The sequence below is a fragment of the Ailuropoda melanoleuca genome, chromosome 14 (assembly GCF_002007445.2).
Source record: "Ailuropoda melanoleuca isolate Jingjing chromosome 14, ASM200744v2, whole genome shotgun sequence".
In the NCBI taxonomy this organism is placed as follows: Eukaryota; Metazoa; Chordata; class Mammalia; order Carnivora; family Ursidae; genus Ailuropoda; species Ailuropoda melanoleuca.
In genome coordinates this window covers 9374985-9391053 of record NC_048231.1, presented here as the reverse complement: position 1 = coordinate 9391053, position 16069 = coordinate 9374985, and the positions used below count along the sequence as shown (strand labels likewise).

General features: G+C 42.1%; 2 protein-coding genes across 10 annotated transcripts in view; one reads left to right on the top strand and one right to left on the bottom strand.

The window, feature by feature from the left end:
• Nucleotides 1-6262: 6262 nt before the first annotated feature.
• PIGH (phosphatidylinositol glycan anchor biosynthesis class H) lies at nucleotides 6263-13974 on the top strand. 4 transcript variants are annotated; one of them, XM_034642288.1, is made up of 4 exons: nucleotides 6263-6520; nucleotides 10326-10535; nucleotides 11008-11088; nucleotides 12408-13974. In XM_034642288.1, the coding sequence occupies exons 1-4, from the start codon at nucleotides 6341-6343 to the stop codon at nucleotides 12498-12500; spliced, it is 564 nt and encodes a 187-aa protein (XP_034498179.1). In that variant the 5' UTR covers nucleotides 6263-6340; the 3' UTR covers nucleotides 12501-13974. The 4 variants fall into 4 exon arrangements, with proteins under 4 accessions (XP_034498179.1, XP_034498181.1, XP_002925147.2 ...); XM_034642290.1 differs by having other exon boundaries at nucleotides 12244-13974; XM_002925101.4 differs by having other exon boundaries at nucleotides 6264-6520; nucleotides 11005-11088.
• PLEKHH1 (pleckstrin homology, MyTH4 and FERM domain containing H1) overlaps nucleotides 12429-16069 on the bottom strand; it is a 49776-nt gene continuing 46135 nt past the window's right edge. For all 6 annotated transcript variants that reach the window (XM_034642282.1, XM_034642285.1, XM_034642284.1 and 3 more), the window contains one exon: nucleotides 12429-15227. In XM_034642282.1, the coding sequence (XP_034498173.1) occupies nucleotides 15066-15227 (162 nt within the window). In that variant the 3' untranslated portion in view covers nucleotides 12429-15065. The remainder of the gene's footprint in view (nucleotides 15228-16069) is intronic.

Below are 16069 nucleotides of genomic sequence, written 5' to 3'. Positions count from 1 at the left end.
TGCCCATCCCAGATGGGTGCTAGAGAAAATGGCAACCAGGAAATGCTCTATAGAAACCTACCTTCTCTAGCCAAAGAACAAAATAAGGAGCAGACTAGCAAGACAGAAAACTTTTAGATATTACCTACTCTACTCTAGCCAAACACTACCCCCCCAAAAAAAAAGTGCACCCTCCCCACTCCTGCTAGCTGGGGAACCTAGATTTATACCTCGCCAGGCTGTAAAGAGGAGCCGCACCCCTGCCACTGGGATGGTATTAGAGAAGGCTGAGTGCAGAGTGAGGATTTTATCCCTTTTGAGTGGTAACAGCTTCCCCCGGGGCCACCCCATGGTGTGGGTGGAGTACATGAAGGGGAGCTTGGACTTCCACCCCCATCCAGAAATTACAAGGAACACCTCTTCACCAGGTGTCAATGGAAGCCAAGTGGAGAACATGTGTTAGTGTCCCTTTTTCCTCCACTGGAGCAGTGTTAGTAGAAGCCTGTTATAAGAGAAGATTAAATAAGATCCAAAATCTCATAATATTTAAAATGCCCAGGTTTCAACTGAAAATCACTCATCATATCACGAACCAGAAAAATCTCAACTTGAATGACAATGGATAATTAATAGATGCCAATACTGAGATGACATAGATGTTTGAATTTCCTGATAAGGATTTTAAAGCAGCCATCATAAAAGTGTTTCAATAAGTAAATACAAACACACTTCAAAAAATGATGAAGTTGAAAGTCTCAGTAAGGAATAAAAGATATCAAGAAGAACAAAATGGGGGGTGCCTGGGTGGCGCAGTCGTTAAGCGTCTGGCTTTGGTTCAGGGCGTGATCCCAGAGCTCTGGGATTGAGCCCCACATCAGGCTCCTCCGCTGGGAGCCTGCTTCTTCCTCTCCCACTCCCCCCTTGTGTTCCCTCTCTCCCTGGCTGTCTCTATCTCTGTCAAATAAATAAATAAAATCTTAAAAAAAAAAAAAAAGAACAAAATGGAAATTCTAGAACTGAAAAACAGAACTAAAATAAAAAAAAAAACTCAAGGTATGGGCTTAACAACAGAATGGTGAAGACACAAGAAATAATCAGTGAACAAGAAGACAGAACAACAGAAATTACCCAATCTGACTAACAGAGAAAAACAGACTGAAAGGAAACAAAAGAACTGAGCTGTAGGGACTCTGAGACTATAAAAAAATCTAACAATCGTATCATCTGAGTCTCACAAGGAGAGGAGAAAGAGGGTGAAGCTGAATTAAATACATGAAGAAATAATGGCTGAAAATTCCCCAAATTTGGCAAGACATAAAACTTACAGATTCAAGAAGCTGAGCAAACTCAAATAGGATTAACCCAAAGAAATTCATGCCAAGATATAGCACAGTCAAACCCCTGAAAGATAAAGACAAAGAAAAAAATCTTGAAAGCAGTGATGGAGAAACAACACCTTACCATAGGAGAAAAATAATTCAAATGACAGAGATTTAGCATCACAAACCATGGAAACCAGAAGAAAGTGGCACAATATTTTCCAAGAGCTGAAAGAAAACTGTCAACCAAGAATTCTTTTTTTTTTTTTTAAAGATTTTATTTATTTATTTGACAGAGATAGAGACAGCCAGCGAGAGAGGGAACACAAGCAGGGGGAGTGGGAGAGGAAGAAGCAGGCTCATAGCAGAGGAGCCTGATGTGGGGCTCGATCCCATAACGCCGGGATCACGCCCTGAGCTGAAGGCAGACGCTTAACCGCTGTGCCACCCAGGCGCCCCTCAACCAAGAATTCTATATCCGGGAAAATATCCTCCACAAATGAAGGGGAAATCAAAACAATCTCAGATGAGAGAAACTAAGAGAATTTGTCACCAGCAGACCTATCTTGAAAGAATGGGTACTCTGAGCAGAAAGCAAATGACAAAAGAAGGAATCTTGGAACATTAAGAAGGAAGAAAAAACAATGAAAAGAGCAAAAATCTGAGTAAACACAAAAGACTTTGTTTATCCTCTTTAGTTTCCTAAATTATGTTTGATGGCTGAAATGAAAATTAAGCTACTGTCTTAATGGATGTCTTGATGAATCTGAGGAAATATTAGGCAATTATAAATGGGGAAGTGTAAACAGAGGTAAGGTTTCTACACTTCACTTGAGCTGGTAAATCACTATCAGTGGACTGTGTTAGGTTGTTGTGAGATCATAGAAAATAGGTATATTGGTTTCTGCCCCCAGTTCCTGGCACAGAGCTCCTCAAACTCTTGTAATTTCCTAAGAGCAGTAGGAGCATCTTTTGTTCTAATGTTTGGTCTTTGACCCCAGTTCTTGACACAGAGTTCCTAAATCCCTCAGAATTTCCTGGATGACAGCAGGGTCTTTTGTTCTAATGAGGTGACTCTTGGTGGGTCCTGGGTGGGGGCTCCTCACCAGAGAGACCAAGACGTGATTAGAAGCTTGGGATTTTCAGTCCCATCCCCCATTCTCCAGAGAGGAGAGAGGGGCTGTAAAGGGAGTTAATGATCCATGTGCCTACATGATGAAAACTTCATGAAAATTCCCAAAGCATGAAGTCTGGAGAGGTTTCAGGTTGGTGAACACATCCACATACTGGGAGGGTGATGTACCCCAACTAGAAAGATGAAATGTATTATATTTATCTTTTTTAATGCAAAGGAAATTATTTTCTCAGTCAAATTTACTAAATTGCAACACATCTTATAAGTTCTTTTCACTGGCTTTTTATAAAATTGAGATATAATGGACAACATTTATCCTTTTATAACCCTATTTATTTGAAATTTCTTCTCATTTACATGGGCCTTTGCTTTTTCTCCCCAGTTGGTACATGGTCCTAAATAGAAGGAGACCCACTCTCAGTTAACACAGTAGCAGCAATCATTAATACTATATCATAAAATAATAAATAGAATAAAAACTACAGTATGAGACAGTATTCTTAGAACAACTCCTCAATCCTTAAGTGCAAGCAAATACTAAAAAAGAAGGTTCTATAGAAGAGTTTTAAGAAGCCAGCATGGGCCATAAAAATAAAAAGTTAACTGAATTGTTTGATCAGATTTTTTCCTTTTTTTTAAGACTTATTTATTTTTTAAACAGATTTATTTATTTACTTTAGAGAGAGAGCAGAGGAGCAGAGGGGCAGAGGGAGAGGGAGAGAGAATCTCAGGCAGACTCCCCATTTAGCGTGCAGCGCAACTCAGGGCTTGATCCCAGGACCCCAAGTTGAAATCAAGAGTTGGCCACTTAACCAACTGAGCCACCTAGGCACCTCAATTAGATTTTTTTTCCTTACTATTCATGTTCACAGATACTCAGATTCCAAGAATAGCTTCACTAGTAGAAATAACTATCTTATTAAAAGTAAGTCTTACTAAAAGTAAGTCAGATTAGTTCTGTGTACTGCCACCATATTGCTCAATTCACTCAAATATATTTTCTGTTTCTTGTAGCCAGTATTCTTTGGAAAATGTAGCAAAGACTGGCTAGTAGTTGTTCTTACCAAATCATTTCTCTCTCCCCTCTGGGCACACTGATAAACCATGTTTCCCAGCCTCCTTTGAAGTTTGGTATAGACAAGTCAATAACTTCTGGCCAGTGGAATGTGGGTGGAAGACTTGGCCATAAAACCCTCCTGGGCATGATCCTCCATTCTTGCCCTTCATCTGTTGGCCAGATACAGAGCATCCAATGGAGAGAGGCATGACGAGGTCCCGAGGGATCATGAAGCCACTATCTGGAAGAAGGCTGGCTCTCCATATTACCTCTTTGCAGAAATTCTAAGTCATCTGACCACAAGCATCCAAGTGGAACAGAGAGGTAATAAATAAATACTTGTTGCGTTCAGCCTCTGAAATTGTGTTTTTGTTTTTAAAATAACAGCATCTCCTGACAAACACAGAGTACACGTTTCTCAAGCTTCCTTTCTCTGCTTCTCTACAATGGAATTCATTACATTATTAGTTGTGACCCTGCAAATAGATAGTACACTTTCTTGGAGACACTTGCTAATTGGTAAGTCTAAGTTCTTTTCATCGATTTCCCTTCTTTGCTGATATATTTCACTGAACTTCTGAGGTTTTTCAATACTTTAAAATCCAACATTTAGAGCTAAAACAACCACTTCTTGCTGTTTTCATTTTAAAGCTTAATTTTCTTTTAGTAATCTCTATACCCAATATGGGGCTTGAATTCACAACCCCAAGATCAAGGGTCACATACTCTTCTGACTGAGCCAGACAGGTACCCCTCCCTTCTTGCTCTTTTTATTCGGTCATTGTCATGAAACTTATCACTTCATGATCCAGATGGCATCTAGCTAAATGGCAAATTCATAGGTTTCAATTTCTACTGAGGTGTCAAACTGCTGAACAGAGTTAAGATGACACTGTGATCTGACAGAGCAAAGGAGTTACAAGGATCTTGGAATTATGTTACCACACTATTTATCCTTAATCATTTAATATTAAAAAAAATTAAGTACATTAGGTGCCTTTTCTTCTTTCTATGACCTCTAGTTCTGAACCTTCTGAACCCGCACAGGTTTTTAACCTTTTTTGTGCCACAGACCCTCTGTAAGTCTGGTAAACTTTATCACTATAATGTTCAAAATGAATACATACATAGGATTTAAAAAACAACTGAATTAAAATACAGTTATCAAAATATTTTTAATATGTGTTGTATGTATCTCTATTGACAGATTAGTAAGATATAAAAGTAGGTCTAATAATTACTGCAATTTTGAAGTAGTGATGAGTGGAAATGACATTTTGAGATAACAATTATTGTGTAATGAAAATATTTGTGGTTTCTATCAGAGTGACAAGTATTACTAATACTAATTGGTTTGTTGCCTGCATTCATAACCAAAAAAAAAAACAAAACAAAAAAGGTTAAAATTCAATTAGAAGTTAATGAAACTAAATATAAATTTCTGATTTTATCCATGGAGTTCAGGTTAAGAACTCCAGGACCGGAGGTTTTCCCCAAACATCAACATTGCTTCTTTGTGTGGTGGAAATATGGGTGGCTTAAATTTTTCTTCTTTTCTGTATTTTTCAAATTTCCCACAATAAGCAAACATCACTTTTATAATTTTAAAAGACATCACATGTTATTTACAGTATTGCTTGGTAAGATTCAGGGTATAGAAATAAAACTGGAAAAACAAAGCAATACTTGAAGAATATCCTTTAGAGGAAAAAAGGAAACAAAATCCTGGATGAAGACGAAAAACGGAACCTGACTTCCATCAGAGACTTAAGGCTGCTGAGATTCTTACAAACCATTTATCTTTATAGACAGAGGGATCAGTTCTTTAACACATGGTGTTGCCTCAGGGCTGAAGCATCATACCACTAACAGGCCACAAGCCACTCTTGAGCCACATCCAAAGTAAAAGAAGAAGAAGAAAAAAGAACCCACAGGCCGCTATTACTCATGAGTTTAGCAATTTTATGATCCATACCTTCTGCATCTTCCTCTCTTGCTAACCTCCTAGCCAGGACTCATCTGTCTACTGAATGCTCCGCGCAGCGGTTGGGAAGAGAATTCCCAGCCAGTGAAATCCAAACTTACCAGGCCCTACAAGACCCTCTAGGATCTGAGCCCCCTACCTCCCCAGCTTCCATATGCATTTTCCTTTTGTCAGCCTCTTGATTCCTCCAGTAAGTCAACCTTGTTTCAGCCTCGAGGGCTTTGCCTTTACTGGTCCTCCAACCTGGCAAATTCCCCCTCCAGATCTCTCCCAGACCGGTCTGGCTCCTCAATAGTGCAGCTCCAGTGTCCTGCTCAGAGAGACTTTCCTGACTGCCCTACTGCAAGGCCCCAAGCCACCCCTGCCCATCATATTATTGCCAGCAGCACTCTCCGAAATTATTTCCATATTGTTTCTCTTACTGGGAACGACGCTACTTGAAGGCAGAGACCTTCAATATTGGTCAGCGCTGTATCCTCAGCACCTAAAACTACCTGGGCCAGGAATGAATGAATGGAGTGACTGGAATGAGTGTATACCTGTGGGCTGTCTCCTTAGGGCGTACTCTGGCTTTGAAATAGAAAACCGTTTGCCGAGCGAAAGCGCGTTAACAGCGGTTTTAATTGGCCCGCTGAGTTAGTGCCCTGCGAGCGTCTGGAGTATCACACAAACGCAGAAAACCAGCCGAGCCAAGGAGCGGAAAACACAAGCCCGGAGACCCGGGCCACAACTCTCGGCGCGGAACTGCGGCTGCGCAGAGCGTGCGGCGGGGCGGGGCCGACGCCGCTCCCCGGAAGTGAGTCAAGAGTCGGCGAGAGAGAGCGGACTAGAGCGGCGCGGCCTGGCGGGGAGGGGGCGACCGGGCCATGGAGGACGAGCCGAGCTTCTCGGATATTTGCGGCGGCCGCCTGGCCCTGCAGCGCCGCGACTACTCCCCGTCCTGCCGGGAGTTCTGCCTCAGCTGCCCTCGGCTGTCGTTGCGTTCGCTCACCGCTGTCACCTGCACGGTGTGGCTAGCGGCCTACGGACTCTTCACTCTCTGCGAGGTAATGGCCGGTCGGCCCCTTCCCGCAGTCCGAGTCGGGGGCTGGGGTTTGGAAGGGTCTTTTGGGGTCATAGGGTCGAGCCCGGATCTCCAGTTGTTGGGTCGGAGGGCGGGAACTAGCTGGTTCCACCGCTGGACAGCTGTTTTCTTCAGGTTCAGTGAAGTTTTTACACCTGTACTTTATCCCTGTCATGGGTGATGCTCTGCGGTTCCACCCAGCATACATTGAGTCCTTGCACAACAGCGTTAAGGCTGTCACTTGCATGTGCGCCACGTAGTCCCCGCTCACGGGAATTCAGTTCCAACAGAGAACTAGTAGGTGAATCGTACTCATCCATCACTTCCATTCCGCAGAGGAATCCCTGCTAACAGTACCTTATATAGTCTTACAGAAACTGCCTTTACCTCCACAATAGGAGCTTGATAGTTCTTCCGAATCTGTTTTTCAAGGGAATCTACCCCACACCCCCACCCCTTCCCCAGCTTCAAGTACTTTATAAAGAATTGTGAAGTTTGGAGATGAGTTGTTTCTGTGCTCACTTTCCAGACTCATTCCTATTTTCCGAGCCTCGGTTTTCACATGTCTAAAATGGAATTGCTGTCTGCCATCCCAGCTTCACAGTGTTGTGAAGGTCACATGCAGTTGCTTTGTGACAGCCCTCAAATAAAAGGAGACATCCTAATTGTCATTTTCAGGATGAGTTTAGTTTCATATGTAGTGCCCTGAATTGAATATGTTATTCCAGGAGTGATTTGACTATTTGACCTAGGGCTATTTATTTCTGTAATTTGGATCTTGTTTTCATTAATGCATTCATTGGCTTTTTTACTATCAAAGTATGGTAATTTGGCATAGATATATTCAGAATTAAGAATGCCCTAATTTGTACTAAACTGTAGCTAAAAGTTTGTTCAAAAGTCAGTTGAAACGGTTAAGTTGCCAGGACAGTCCTCCTCCCTTCCCCTAAAAAGATTTAATTTGTAATGTAGTTGAATTTTAATACTGGTCTGCGTTCTGGCCATGTGAGGAGGAGGGAACAGATACTTATAAATTAAATGCCCCCGACTGCCAGCTGCTTTCCTGAATGCCTCACTTTAACCTTAGAAGAAAACTAAAGCTTAGAAAGAGTGATAACTTACCCAAAGTCACAAAGCAAGTAAACGGCATACTTGGGCTTCAAACCCGGGGCTGTTTGACTTTGAAACCCTTTCTTTTCCACTATACTGTCTCTTCCTTGGGGAGGGTTTGCTTAGGCAAAATTTTTAAATAGAAGTTTGTTTTTATGCCAGCTCCTTTTTGTACTCTCATCCTGGTGTCCCACTTAACCTCCATCAAGCATCCACGACTCAATAACCTTTTCTTCCTTAAACTCCACTGCAACACTTCTTAAGGCCTCTGTGTACCAAAGTTTCTTTCTTTCTGTCTTTTTAAAAAAGATTTATTTATTTGACAGAGAGCGCACACACAAGCAGGGGGAACTGCAGGCAGAGGGAGAGGGAGAAACAGGCTCCCCGCCAAACAGGGAGTCAGATGTGGGGCTTGATCCCAGAACTCTGGGATCATGACCTGAGCTGAAGGCAGACGCTTAACCGAATGAGTCACCCAGGCTCCCTGTACCAAAGTTTCTTATCTTTGTGTTCAAAACTATTTGTCAGAGGGTAATGACTCTCAGGAGTGAGAAGAAATGAAGGAATTCATGAAAACATGTAGCTTAATTTCAGCCCAAATAAATAATGAATTGTTAGAATTTCAGACAGAAAATTGAAGTATAAAGTGTGCAGGTAGTAATGAAGTTTTGGGCAGGGATTACCTTATTAAAAGGCTGATACGGATGAAATCCCCTCACAGTTACTGTTCTTTATCCCTTCTTTCCTTCTGGTTTTTGAATTCATGGTTCTATTAAAATTATTTATTCCAATTGCAGGTTATTACCTTATTTATTCCAATCTGGAATGCTTTTCTCAACTAAGTATATCTGTCAATAACCACCACCTCTTCTGTACCAATGAAATCCTTCTTCCTTGGAAGTCTTCATGGGATATCCTGGGTGCTTTGATGTCTCTTTCCTTCTCTTTTAATCCTTTCTTAGGCACTTATAGTCAGTTTCATAGTATTCTCCAAAAATATTTTATATGTATTAATTTTGCCTCTTATACATCTGTAAGGACCAGGACTGAATTTTATTTCTCTCTATTCTTTCATAATGCTTATTCAGTTCAGACTATGAACTAGACACTGTACTAGATACTAGGCATTTAATTAACTCAAAGTAGACATTTCTGGATCATCAGAGACCCAGCACATAGATTTTTCCATTCTCCATTCATTAATCAACAAGTCAGCAAACTTTATCCTTAAAAGGCCAAATAGTAAATATTTTAGGCTTTACAGGTCTCTGTCTCATAGCCTTCTGCTTCTTCTTCTTTCTTTTTAGAACAACTCTTTTAAAAGTGTAAAAACCATTCTTGGCTCAGGGTGGATCAGACAAAAATAGATCACAGGCCCAAACAGACTCTTGATCCAACACTTAACTGTGTGTTAGGTAGAACAAAGTAGCAAAGTATTTTCAAAGAAAACCAGAGGTAGTCAGTAGATAAAGCAGTAAAAACAGATTTTATTCAGAAACTGTTGCAGTAGGAGAAAAGAGTGACCTCAGTGCAGATTTGGGCTCAATTCTGAATACAGCACGGACAAGTGGGAATTTGTAGCCAGTGAGCACAGTGGGGGTCAGTGGATGGAAAATGACTAAAGGGAAACAACGGGGTAAAGGGGGATTCTGGCTAACTTGACTCAACATGATTCTTGCTAAAGGCAGGCCAGGGTGATCGGATGCCAAGGGTTCTCTCTAAACTGACTTGGCAAGATTCTAGATACAACTTGCTGGGCAATGCAGGTCCAACAAGGGTGGACACCAAGGATGAGGGTTTAGAAGAATGTGATTAGAGTTAGGTCAATTTCATTTCAGCTACTCAGCCTTAACACATCAGTTAAGTCACAACCCAAAAGAACTAAAAGAGATCCAAATGATATGATCTTTATTATTTAACAAAAGGAGTCAGGAGGTAGGAGGGCTCTTGAGGGCATAAGGCTCTTAAGGACCTTTTGATTCTTTTCATGTTACTGCTCTTCCACGGTTGGTGTACTCGTGCCCGGTCTGGCTTTCTACATGGTCTGGCAGAGTAGTAGTAGTAGTTCCATAGTAGTTCAGGCATCAAAACCTCAAGAAGAAGGGACCTTCTCTTCCTTAGATCTCTTCTTAAGATGGACTTCATTTTTCAGAGGCCCCTTCAGCAGACCTCCCCTCGCATCTCATTGACCAGAGTTGTATCATGTGTTCATTTCTAAACCAGTCATTGGCGGGAGAGGGAGCCAATCATGATTCTCTCCAAGTTCTGTTAGGGAGGGGTGGCTGTTGAGTACTGTCTGCTACACTGTGCTAAGCATTTTATTATTGTAGTGTCTGATTTTGCACTGTATATTCTGCTGATGGAGCATGAGCGGAAAAGGTCTGAGTCCTTAAGTTTCAGTTTTGGAAGAAAAACCTGAGTGGTGTGATGGTAGATACTATTTTGATGATGGAGGTTCTCCTCCCACACCTGTCCATTTCATCGTATACTTTCATGGCACTACAGAGAGGAAATAAGAGTGATTTCCTCTTCCTCCATGCACGTTCCTCCCATCTTTTCAGCTCACGGTAGAACACAGGCTTTTTTCCGCATTGCCTCGAGTGGATCAGTTAAACAGCAGAGATCTGTGCAGAGGACCATTTAGTAATCTTATCGCCTGTGTCTGGCTCTCTTTTCAGAACAGCATGATCCTCTCTGCTGCCATCTTCATCACCCTCTTAGGCCTGCTTGGTTACCTCCATTTTGTCAAGATTGATCAGGAGACTCTGTTAATCATTGACTCTCTTGGCATCCAGATGACTTCATCCTATGCCTCGGGCAAAGAATGCACTACCTTCATAGAGATGGGCAAGGTGAAGGATGTGGTCATCAATGAGGCTGTTTACATGGTAAGTAGTTAAGTAGTAAGTATTAACAGGTTTCTCTGCAGGAGGCAGCCCACGGCCTTTGCCTGGATCTAAACTCAGTCTTAATACCTTGATGTCATAGAATTAAACTTGAAGACTCTGTTCCAGTATTGTAGTGTTTCCTCTTTGGCTGGCATGTCCATAAACCATGAAAGTGAAACTTTTATTGGAAAGATACATTCCTTTATTTTTATAGAGATATAGCAAGTTTTCATAGATAGTAAGTCAGGATTTTCAACTTTATTTTTTAGCCCAGCGTCAGAATCGTTGCTGCTGCTGTTTTGTCGTTTTTCATTTAAAAAATGAAAATATACTTTTCCTTCACTTCAAAAGCAGTCAAGTGTTCTACTACTTAGAGATAACCATTTATAAAAAGTTTTTAGCCTTCCCTTGAAGAAAAAACAAAATGAGTTTCACTTTGATCTCTGGTATTTGGTTTATTTTCTTACAGCAGAAGGTGATTTACTACCTCTGCATTTTATTGAAGGATCCAGTGGAACCAAATGGGATATCCCAAGTAGTACCTGTCTTCCAGGTGAGCACAGAACAGTTGTCTAAAGTTTCTTCAAACAATCGGTTACGTTTCCCTGTTCTCTGCATATCCACTGCTACTTATGTTCAGTAGGAATGTAAACTCTTGTCAAGAGTATTTGAGGGCATCTGACAGCTATTTTTAGTGAGAGTTAGGATTTTAGTTATTTCAGAAGTTTCTTTCTCAAGCAAATACAGGCTCTCAGAAATATTACAAATTTATCCAAATTTTAGAGAAAAAAATAGCAGTTTCTGCCTATAAATCACCATTCATCTACTTTGTTAGTCTGCCAGTATATGATTTTACACTGATGTCATTGATCTACACATACTGTTATATCCAGTTTATGTCTTGTTTTTTAAATCTAATATACATATTTTCGTGCCTCTACAGAGGCCATTATACTTATTATTTTAAATAGTTATATTATCATGTTGAGTATCAGTTACTTAGCCACTCTACTGCTAGCTTTTGAAATCATCCCCAGGTTATTTTTTGTCTTGCTCTTAAAAAGGTACACAAACAGAATTAAAAGTATATGAAGTATTTATGTATATAGTTAACTCTGCCTTACTGTCCTTTTCCTTACAAAGGATTTAAGGCCGCTAAGCTAAAATTCTTTTGCATTACAGTTCAAAATTATTTTATTAAAGCTTATGAACAGTTTCATAGATTTTTACAGTTTTGAGATTTGGTTCCAGAGATCGGACAACTTTACCATACTTTTGGGAATTTGTTTTTCTACGGTCTTGGCTAACTGTGGGTTTACTTATTTGTTTCCTTTAGTATGCAGGTAAAGGAATTTAAAGTTATTAAATTGCTTCTTAAAGATTTTTCATGTTTCCTTGAATAACCTATCTGTGTTTCTTCTTGTTTTAAACTATCCATCTCCTCCTCTGTTAGTCAAGTGGAATCTAGATATTGATTATGTATTTGTAACAACTTATATATTTTGGATAATGAACTTTTATTAAATATGCTTTCCCCATGTATTTTTCCCATTCTGTGACTTTTCTTTTAATTTTGGTTGTATCACATTTCATTGTACAAAACACTTCAATATTTACTTATTAAATTGCCCTTCTTGTCCTTGTGGACTTTCACAGCTTGTGACATTTCCGAGAAGGTCTGTCTTTTGTTATCCTCTTGCTTTCTTAGCCACTTAGGTGCTGTGTGGCCTGAACTTCTGCCTCTCTGAGCTCACACCTGAGCCATTTAGACCCCCTGCTGTGGGGAGAGATTGAGGTTGCACGTGGATGCAGCACTGCTAAGCTCTCTCTTACGTTCGTCTTGACTCTGCATTTCTTCCCTTTGGAATTCAGAGTGCCAAGCCCCGTCTGGACTGCTTGATTGAAGTGTACAGGAGCTGCCAGGAGATCCTGGCACACCAGAAAACCACATCACCAAGTCCATGAGTCCCGGCATTTCAGAAGGCCCATATTGTCTTCCATGGGAGACGACTCCTAAGCCGTAGTGGCTGGCTTGTTTTCTGTGTTCTAAACCATCAGGTGGACACGGCCCTAGGAACCAGTATGGATGCAGTGGATCTCAGAGCCTTAGAGCAGGTGACTGGACACCTAACTCACTGTGTGATGTTGAGCAAAGTATTTATGTCTATTTTGTAAGGTTCTGCCTACTTTATCAATTGAGGGAAGACCTTAAGAAGCGAAATGTCAAAAGTAACGTTGACAAAGAGCGCTTTGTGAAATTCCTAAGCACATTCAGGTTTACGTTTTGTAGAGATTTGTGGCGCAAGACCATGGGAAGCTGATATCAGGTCTTTTAAGAAACATAGTTTCCAATTACACAGCACGCCTGTAATAAAAGTCAAGCCCTTCAGGTACTGGTGAGTAGGAAGAAATGTCCTACAAAAGCTAGCCTCCGTCCACCTAGCTCCTGTATTCTGTACAGGGTTAACTTATAATGACTGTCTTAATAAACCAATCTCCTTCCAAAACATACACAGTAATTGCCTGGTTCACAGACAGCTGCTTTTTATTGACAACATGAACATGGCATTTCAGTCATGGATGTCAAGCACATTAATACTCTGTTACTCAGCATTGTCTATGGTTTCAAAAACGTCTTTTGCCAAGAAGGGTGACACCAAAGGCCAGACAGAAATTTGACTTTGGCTTCCAGACATGTTAAAGAAGGATAAACACACCAACTGTAGAAGCCTTTGATTATACAGCAGTTTCTTCTGTGTAAAATTAATAAACTATGGGAAGATTCCTGAAGGTGCTGGGAAGGAGACAGGGTGGGGGAAATAGCTTGACCCCCAAGTTCAGTGTGAACACAGCTCCATTCTTGCTTGCTTTTTCCTTGGGATCCTAATTTTTTTTTTTTTTTTTAACTCCAGGCAGATAATATTGTCCTTCTGGGCCTTAGAGACAGGGTATTACAAACTAGAGGTGTAATTCCTGCCTCTTACACCAGCCCAGGAGGGGTTATTCGGAGCCTGTGGTACATGTGATGTTTGACTTGTTCGAGGTAGAAATGTCTCAGCTAGTTCCCAAATCCTGGGGGAAAGGCAGCAACAGAAATGGGAGATGGCTGTAAAATTTCCAGCCTTGCAAAGTCAAGTTCATTTAAAAGAGGCAGACACTCTCATGTGCTGCTGCTGCTGCTTTTTTTTTTTTTTTTAATCATGCTTGTCAGTTTAAAGGATGAGAGAGGGGAAGCCTACACCAGGTGAGTTGTTCAGATAAACTAGTTCCAGCCTTGACGTTTTTACAATGTGGAACACACACACACACTTTGTTGAAGTCAAAGGCTTGGTTCTTAGATGCTACTGCTAAACCCATACAGTTTTCAGCACTTTATTGACAAATGCTCAGACTGCCTTAGAGCTATGAAATAAAACTGAGTTTCTCCAATGCTGGAAAATCAGAGTATGAACGAACTCTTTCATCTTTTTGTTTTCTGTTAGGGGAGGGTGGAGACAAAGATCATTTCTGCACTCCAACATAAGGTCTCAGTTGGGGATGGGAGGATATTTGTATCACCAGGATGCTCTTAGCTTCTGTGCCTTCTGCCCTCAGACTAATTCCCAGAAGTCTTGAGGAGCAAAGTCAAGCCCACAAGCCCGGATTCTGTTTCTGACTCATCTTTGGTGGCTGCACAAAGTAGCAAAAACCAGTCCATTTGCTTGGTCTTTCAAAGAACAAGGAAACAAGTGATGACCACCCCATCCTACAGTAGGAAGCACAGCCTTCACTGAGCCTTGTCTAGTCATTAAAATGAGCCAGGGAGAGGTCACGTTGGACTTACCCCCTGCCCTTGCTTGTACCCAGTTGGGCTGACAGTCCAGTGTGAGGGAGAACAGCTTCAGTCTCAGCAGGGAGAGTGCCTTTGCCTTGTCCTGCAAAGACAGGAGCTGCTGCCCCAAATGCCTACTCATTTGCAGTGGGGAAAGGAAAAGGTGAGTCTATTCCTTTTTCTCCAGCCCTGCCAATACCTTTCCCATCTGGGAACGGAAGTCCAGTTTTAGTGAGTTCTAGGTTTTTGTCACAGTTCAGGTGAATTGGAAATTTTAGTCCTATCTTGTTCAGGGATGTTGGGAAAATTTCAAGTATAAATCCCCACATAAGGACCATGTACAATATAAAAGATACTAGCCTTCCCGAGCTTACCAGTGCAGAAAGCCTTGACTTACAGCACTGATGCCCTCAGTAACCAGTAACAGTGGACCATCCCAGTCTGTGTCTAGAATCAAGCAGCATCCAGAGCTCAGTATTCTGGTGAAAAAAGTTGCTTCTATACTGGGTCTGGATTTTTAAAAGTTGGGCCCTGAAACATAAGGCACCTAGAGTACAGGCTTCATGGACACTGAACTACACATTTCGTAGAACAAACAGGGTGAGGCTGGGGGAGGGCTGTCAGGCCCATCACAGTAGTATCATACCCTAGGATACAGCTCTCTAATCCCAGAGGCACCAGGTGGTGGGGGCGAGGGTGGGAAGAGGTAGGAGAAATATTCACAGCAACGTTGGCCCTCTGGCAGCACACGGAACAGAAGCAAAGAACTTCTGTCCATCCAGTTCCCATAGCCGGTGGGCAGCAGGCGGGTTGGTGGGGGGGTTCACAGTTGTGGAGCAGTGGTTCATGTAGCTGGCCATGATGAATGTTGCCTCTGCAATCTTGAGACAACAGAAACAAAGGAATTGAACTGGCCTTGGCTTGAATCCTGGCTTTCTCACATGCTAGCTGCTATACTGGGTGCACAACCTTCCTGGGCTTCAGTTTCTTATCTCTTAAAAATACCTGGGAGAAAACGTCAAAAGGGATCATTTCTGTGAGGTTCAGGGGCCCAGCGAAATGGATGCCTGTTGGTCTGAAGGGCCACTGATGCACCGTAACCTCCTGAGAACGGGAGAGGCGATATTCTGCTCTGCTCGTCTCCAAGCCAGGGAAGTGGGCCTCCCTGGAGGAAGTGTCTGTATATCCTCTCCTTTGGCAAGGGTGGTATTAAAAGGTGGAGGTTGGGGAAACTCCAATTTTAGGATTAAAACAACAGGGTTTCCACTTACTCTGAGAAGGGAGTCAGGAACTATAAATCAGAACTTGGGTTTTGGAGTCTTTGTAATTGTTTTTTTCGCTAGGCTGTTTCTCCTGCACTAAGCAGGATACAAAGCTCTTAAAGCAGAAGAGGTCTCTGGGGTGGACTTTTAAGACCATAAGGAAGGGGGAGCATGTGCAGACTGTCCCACTTGGGGACTAGGGTTGGCAGAAGCCAGGAGAGGGTGAGAGCACCTGGAGGAGGGAGCTGGCTGCCCTGGCCCCTGGGTCTGCTGCAAGAGGAGCAAGTGGGCACCCGCCTCCAGCCTGTGCAGCGCTGGGCTGCGAGGGCTGAAAGCACCATGTGGAGAGCATGGGAGCAGCTGGACCAAGGTGCATGCCCTCTTGGCCAGCCCCTCACCCACCAGCTCGGCAGTGACTACTGGGCTGCAACCCCACCTGAACCCTTTGGAGGACTGATTAT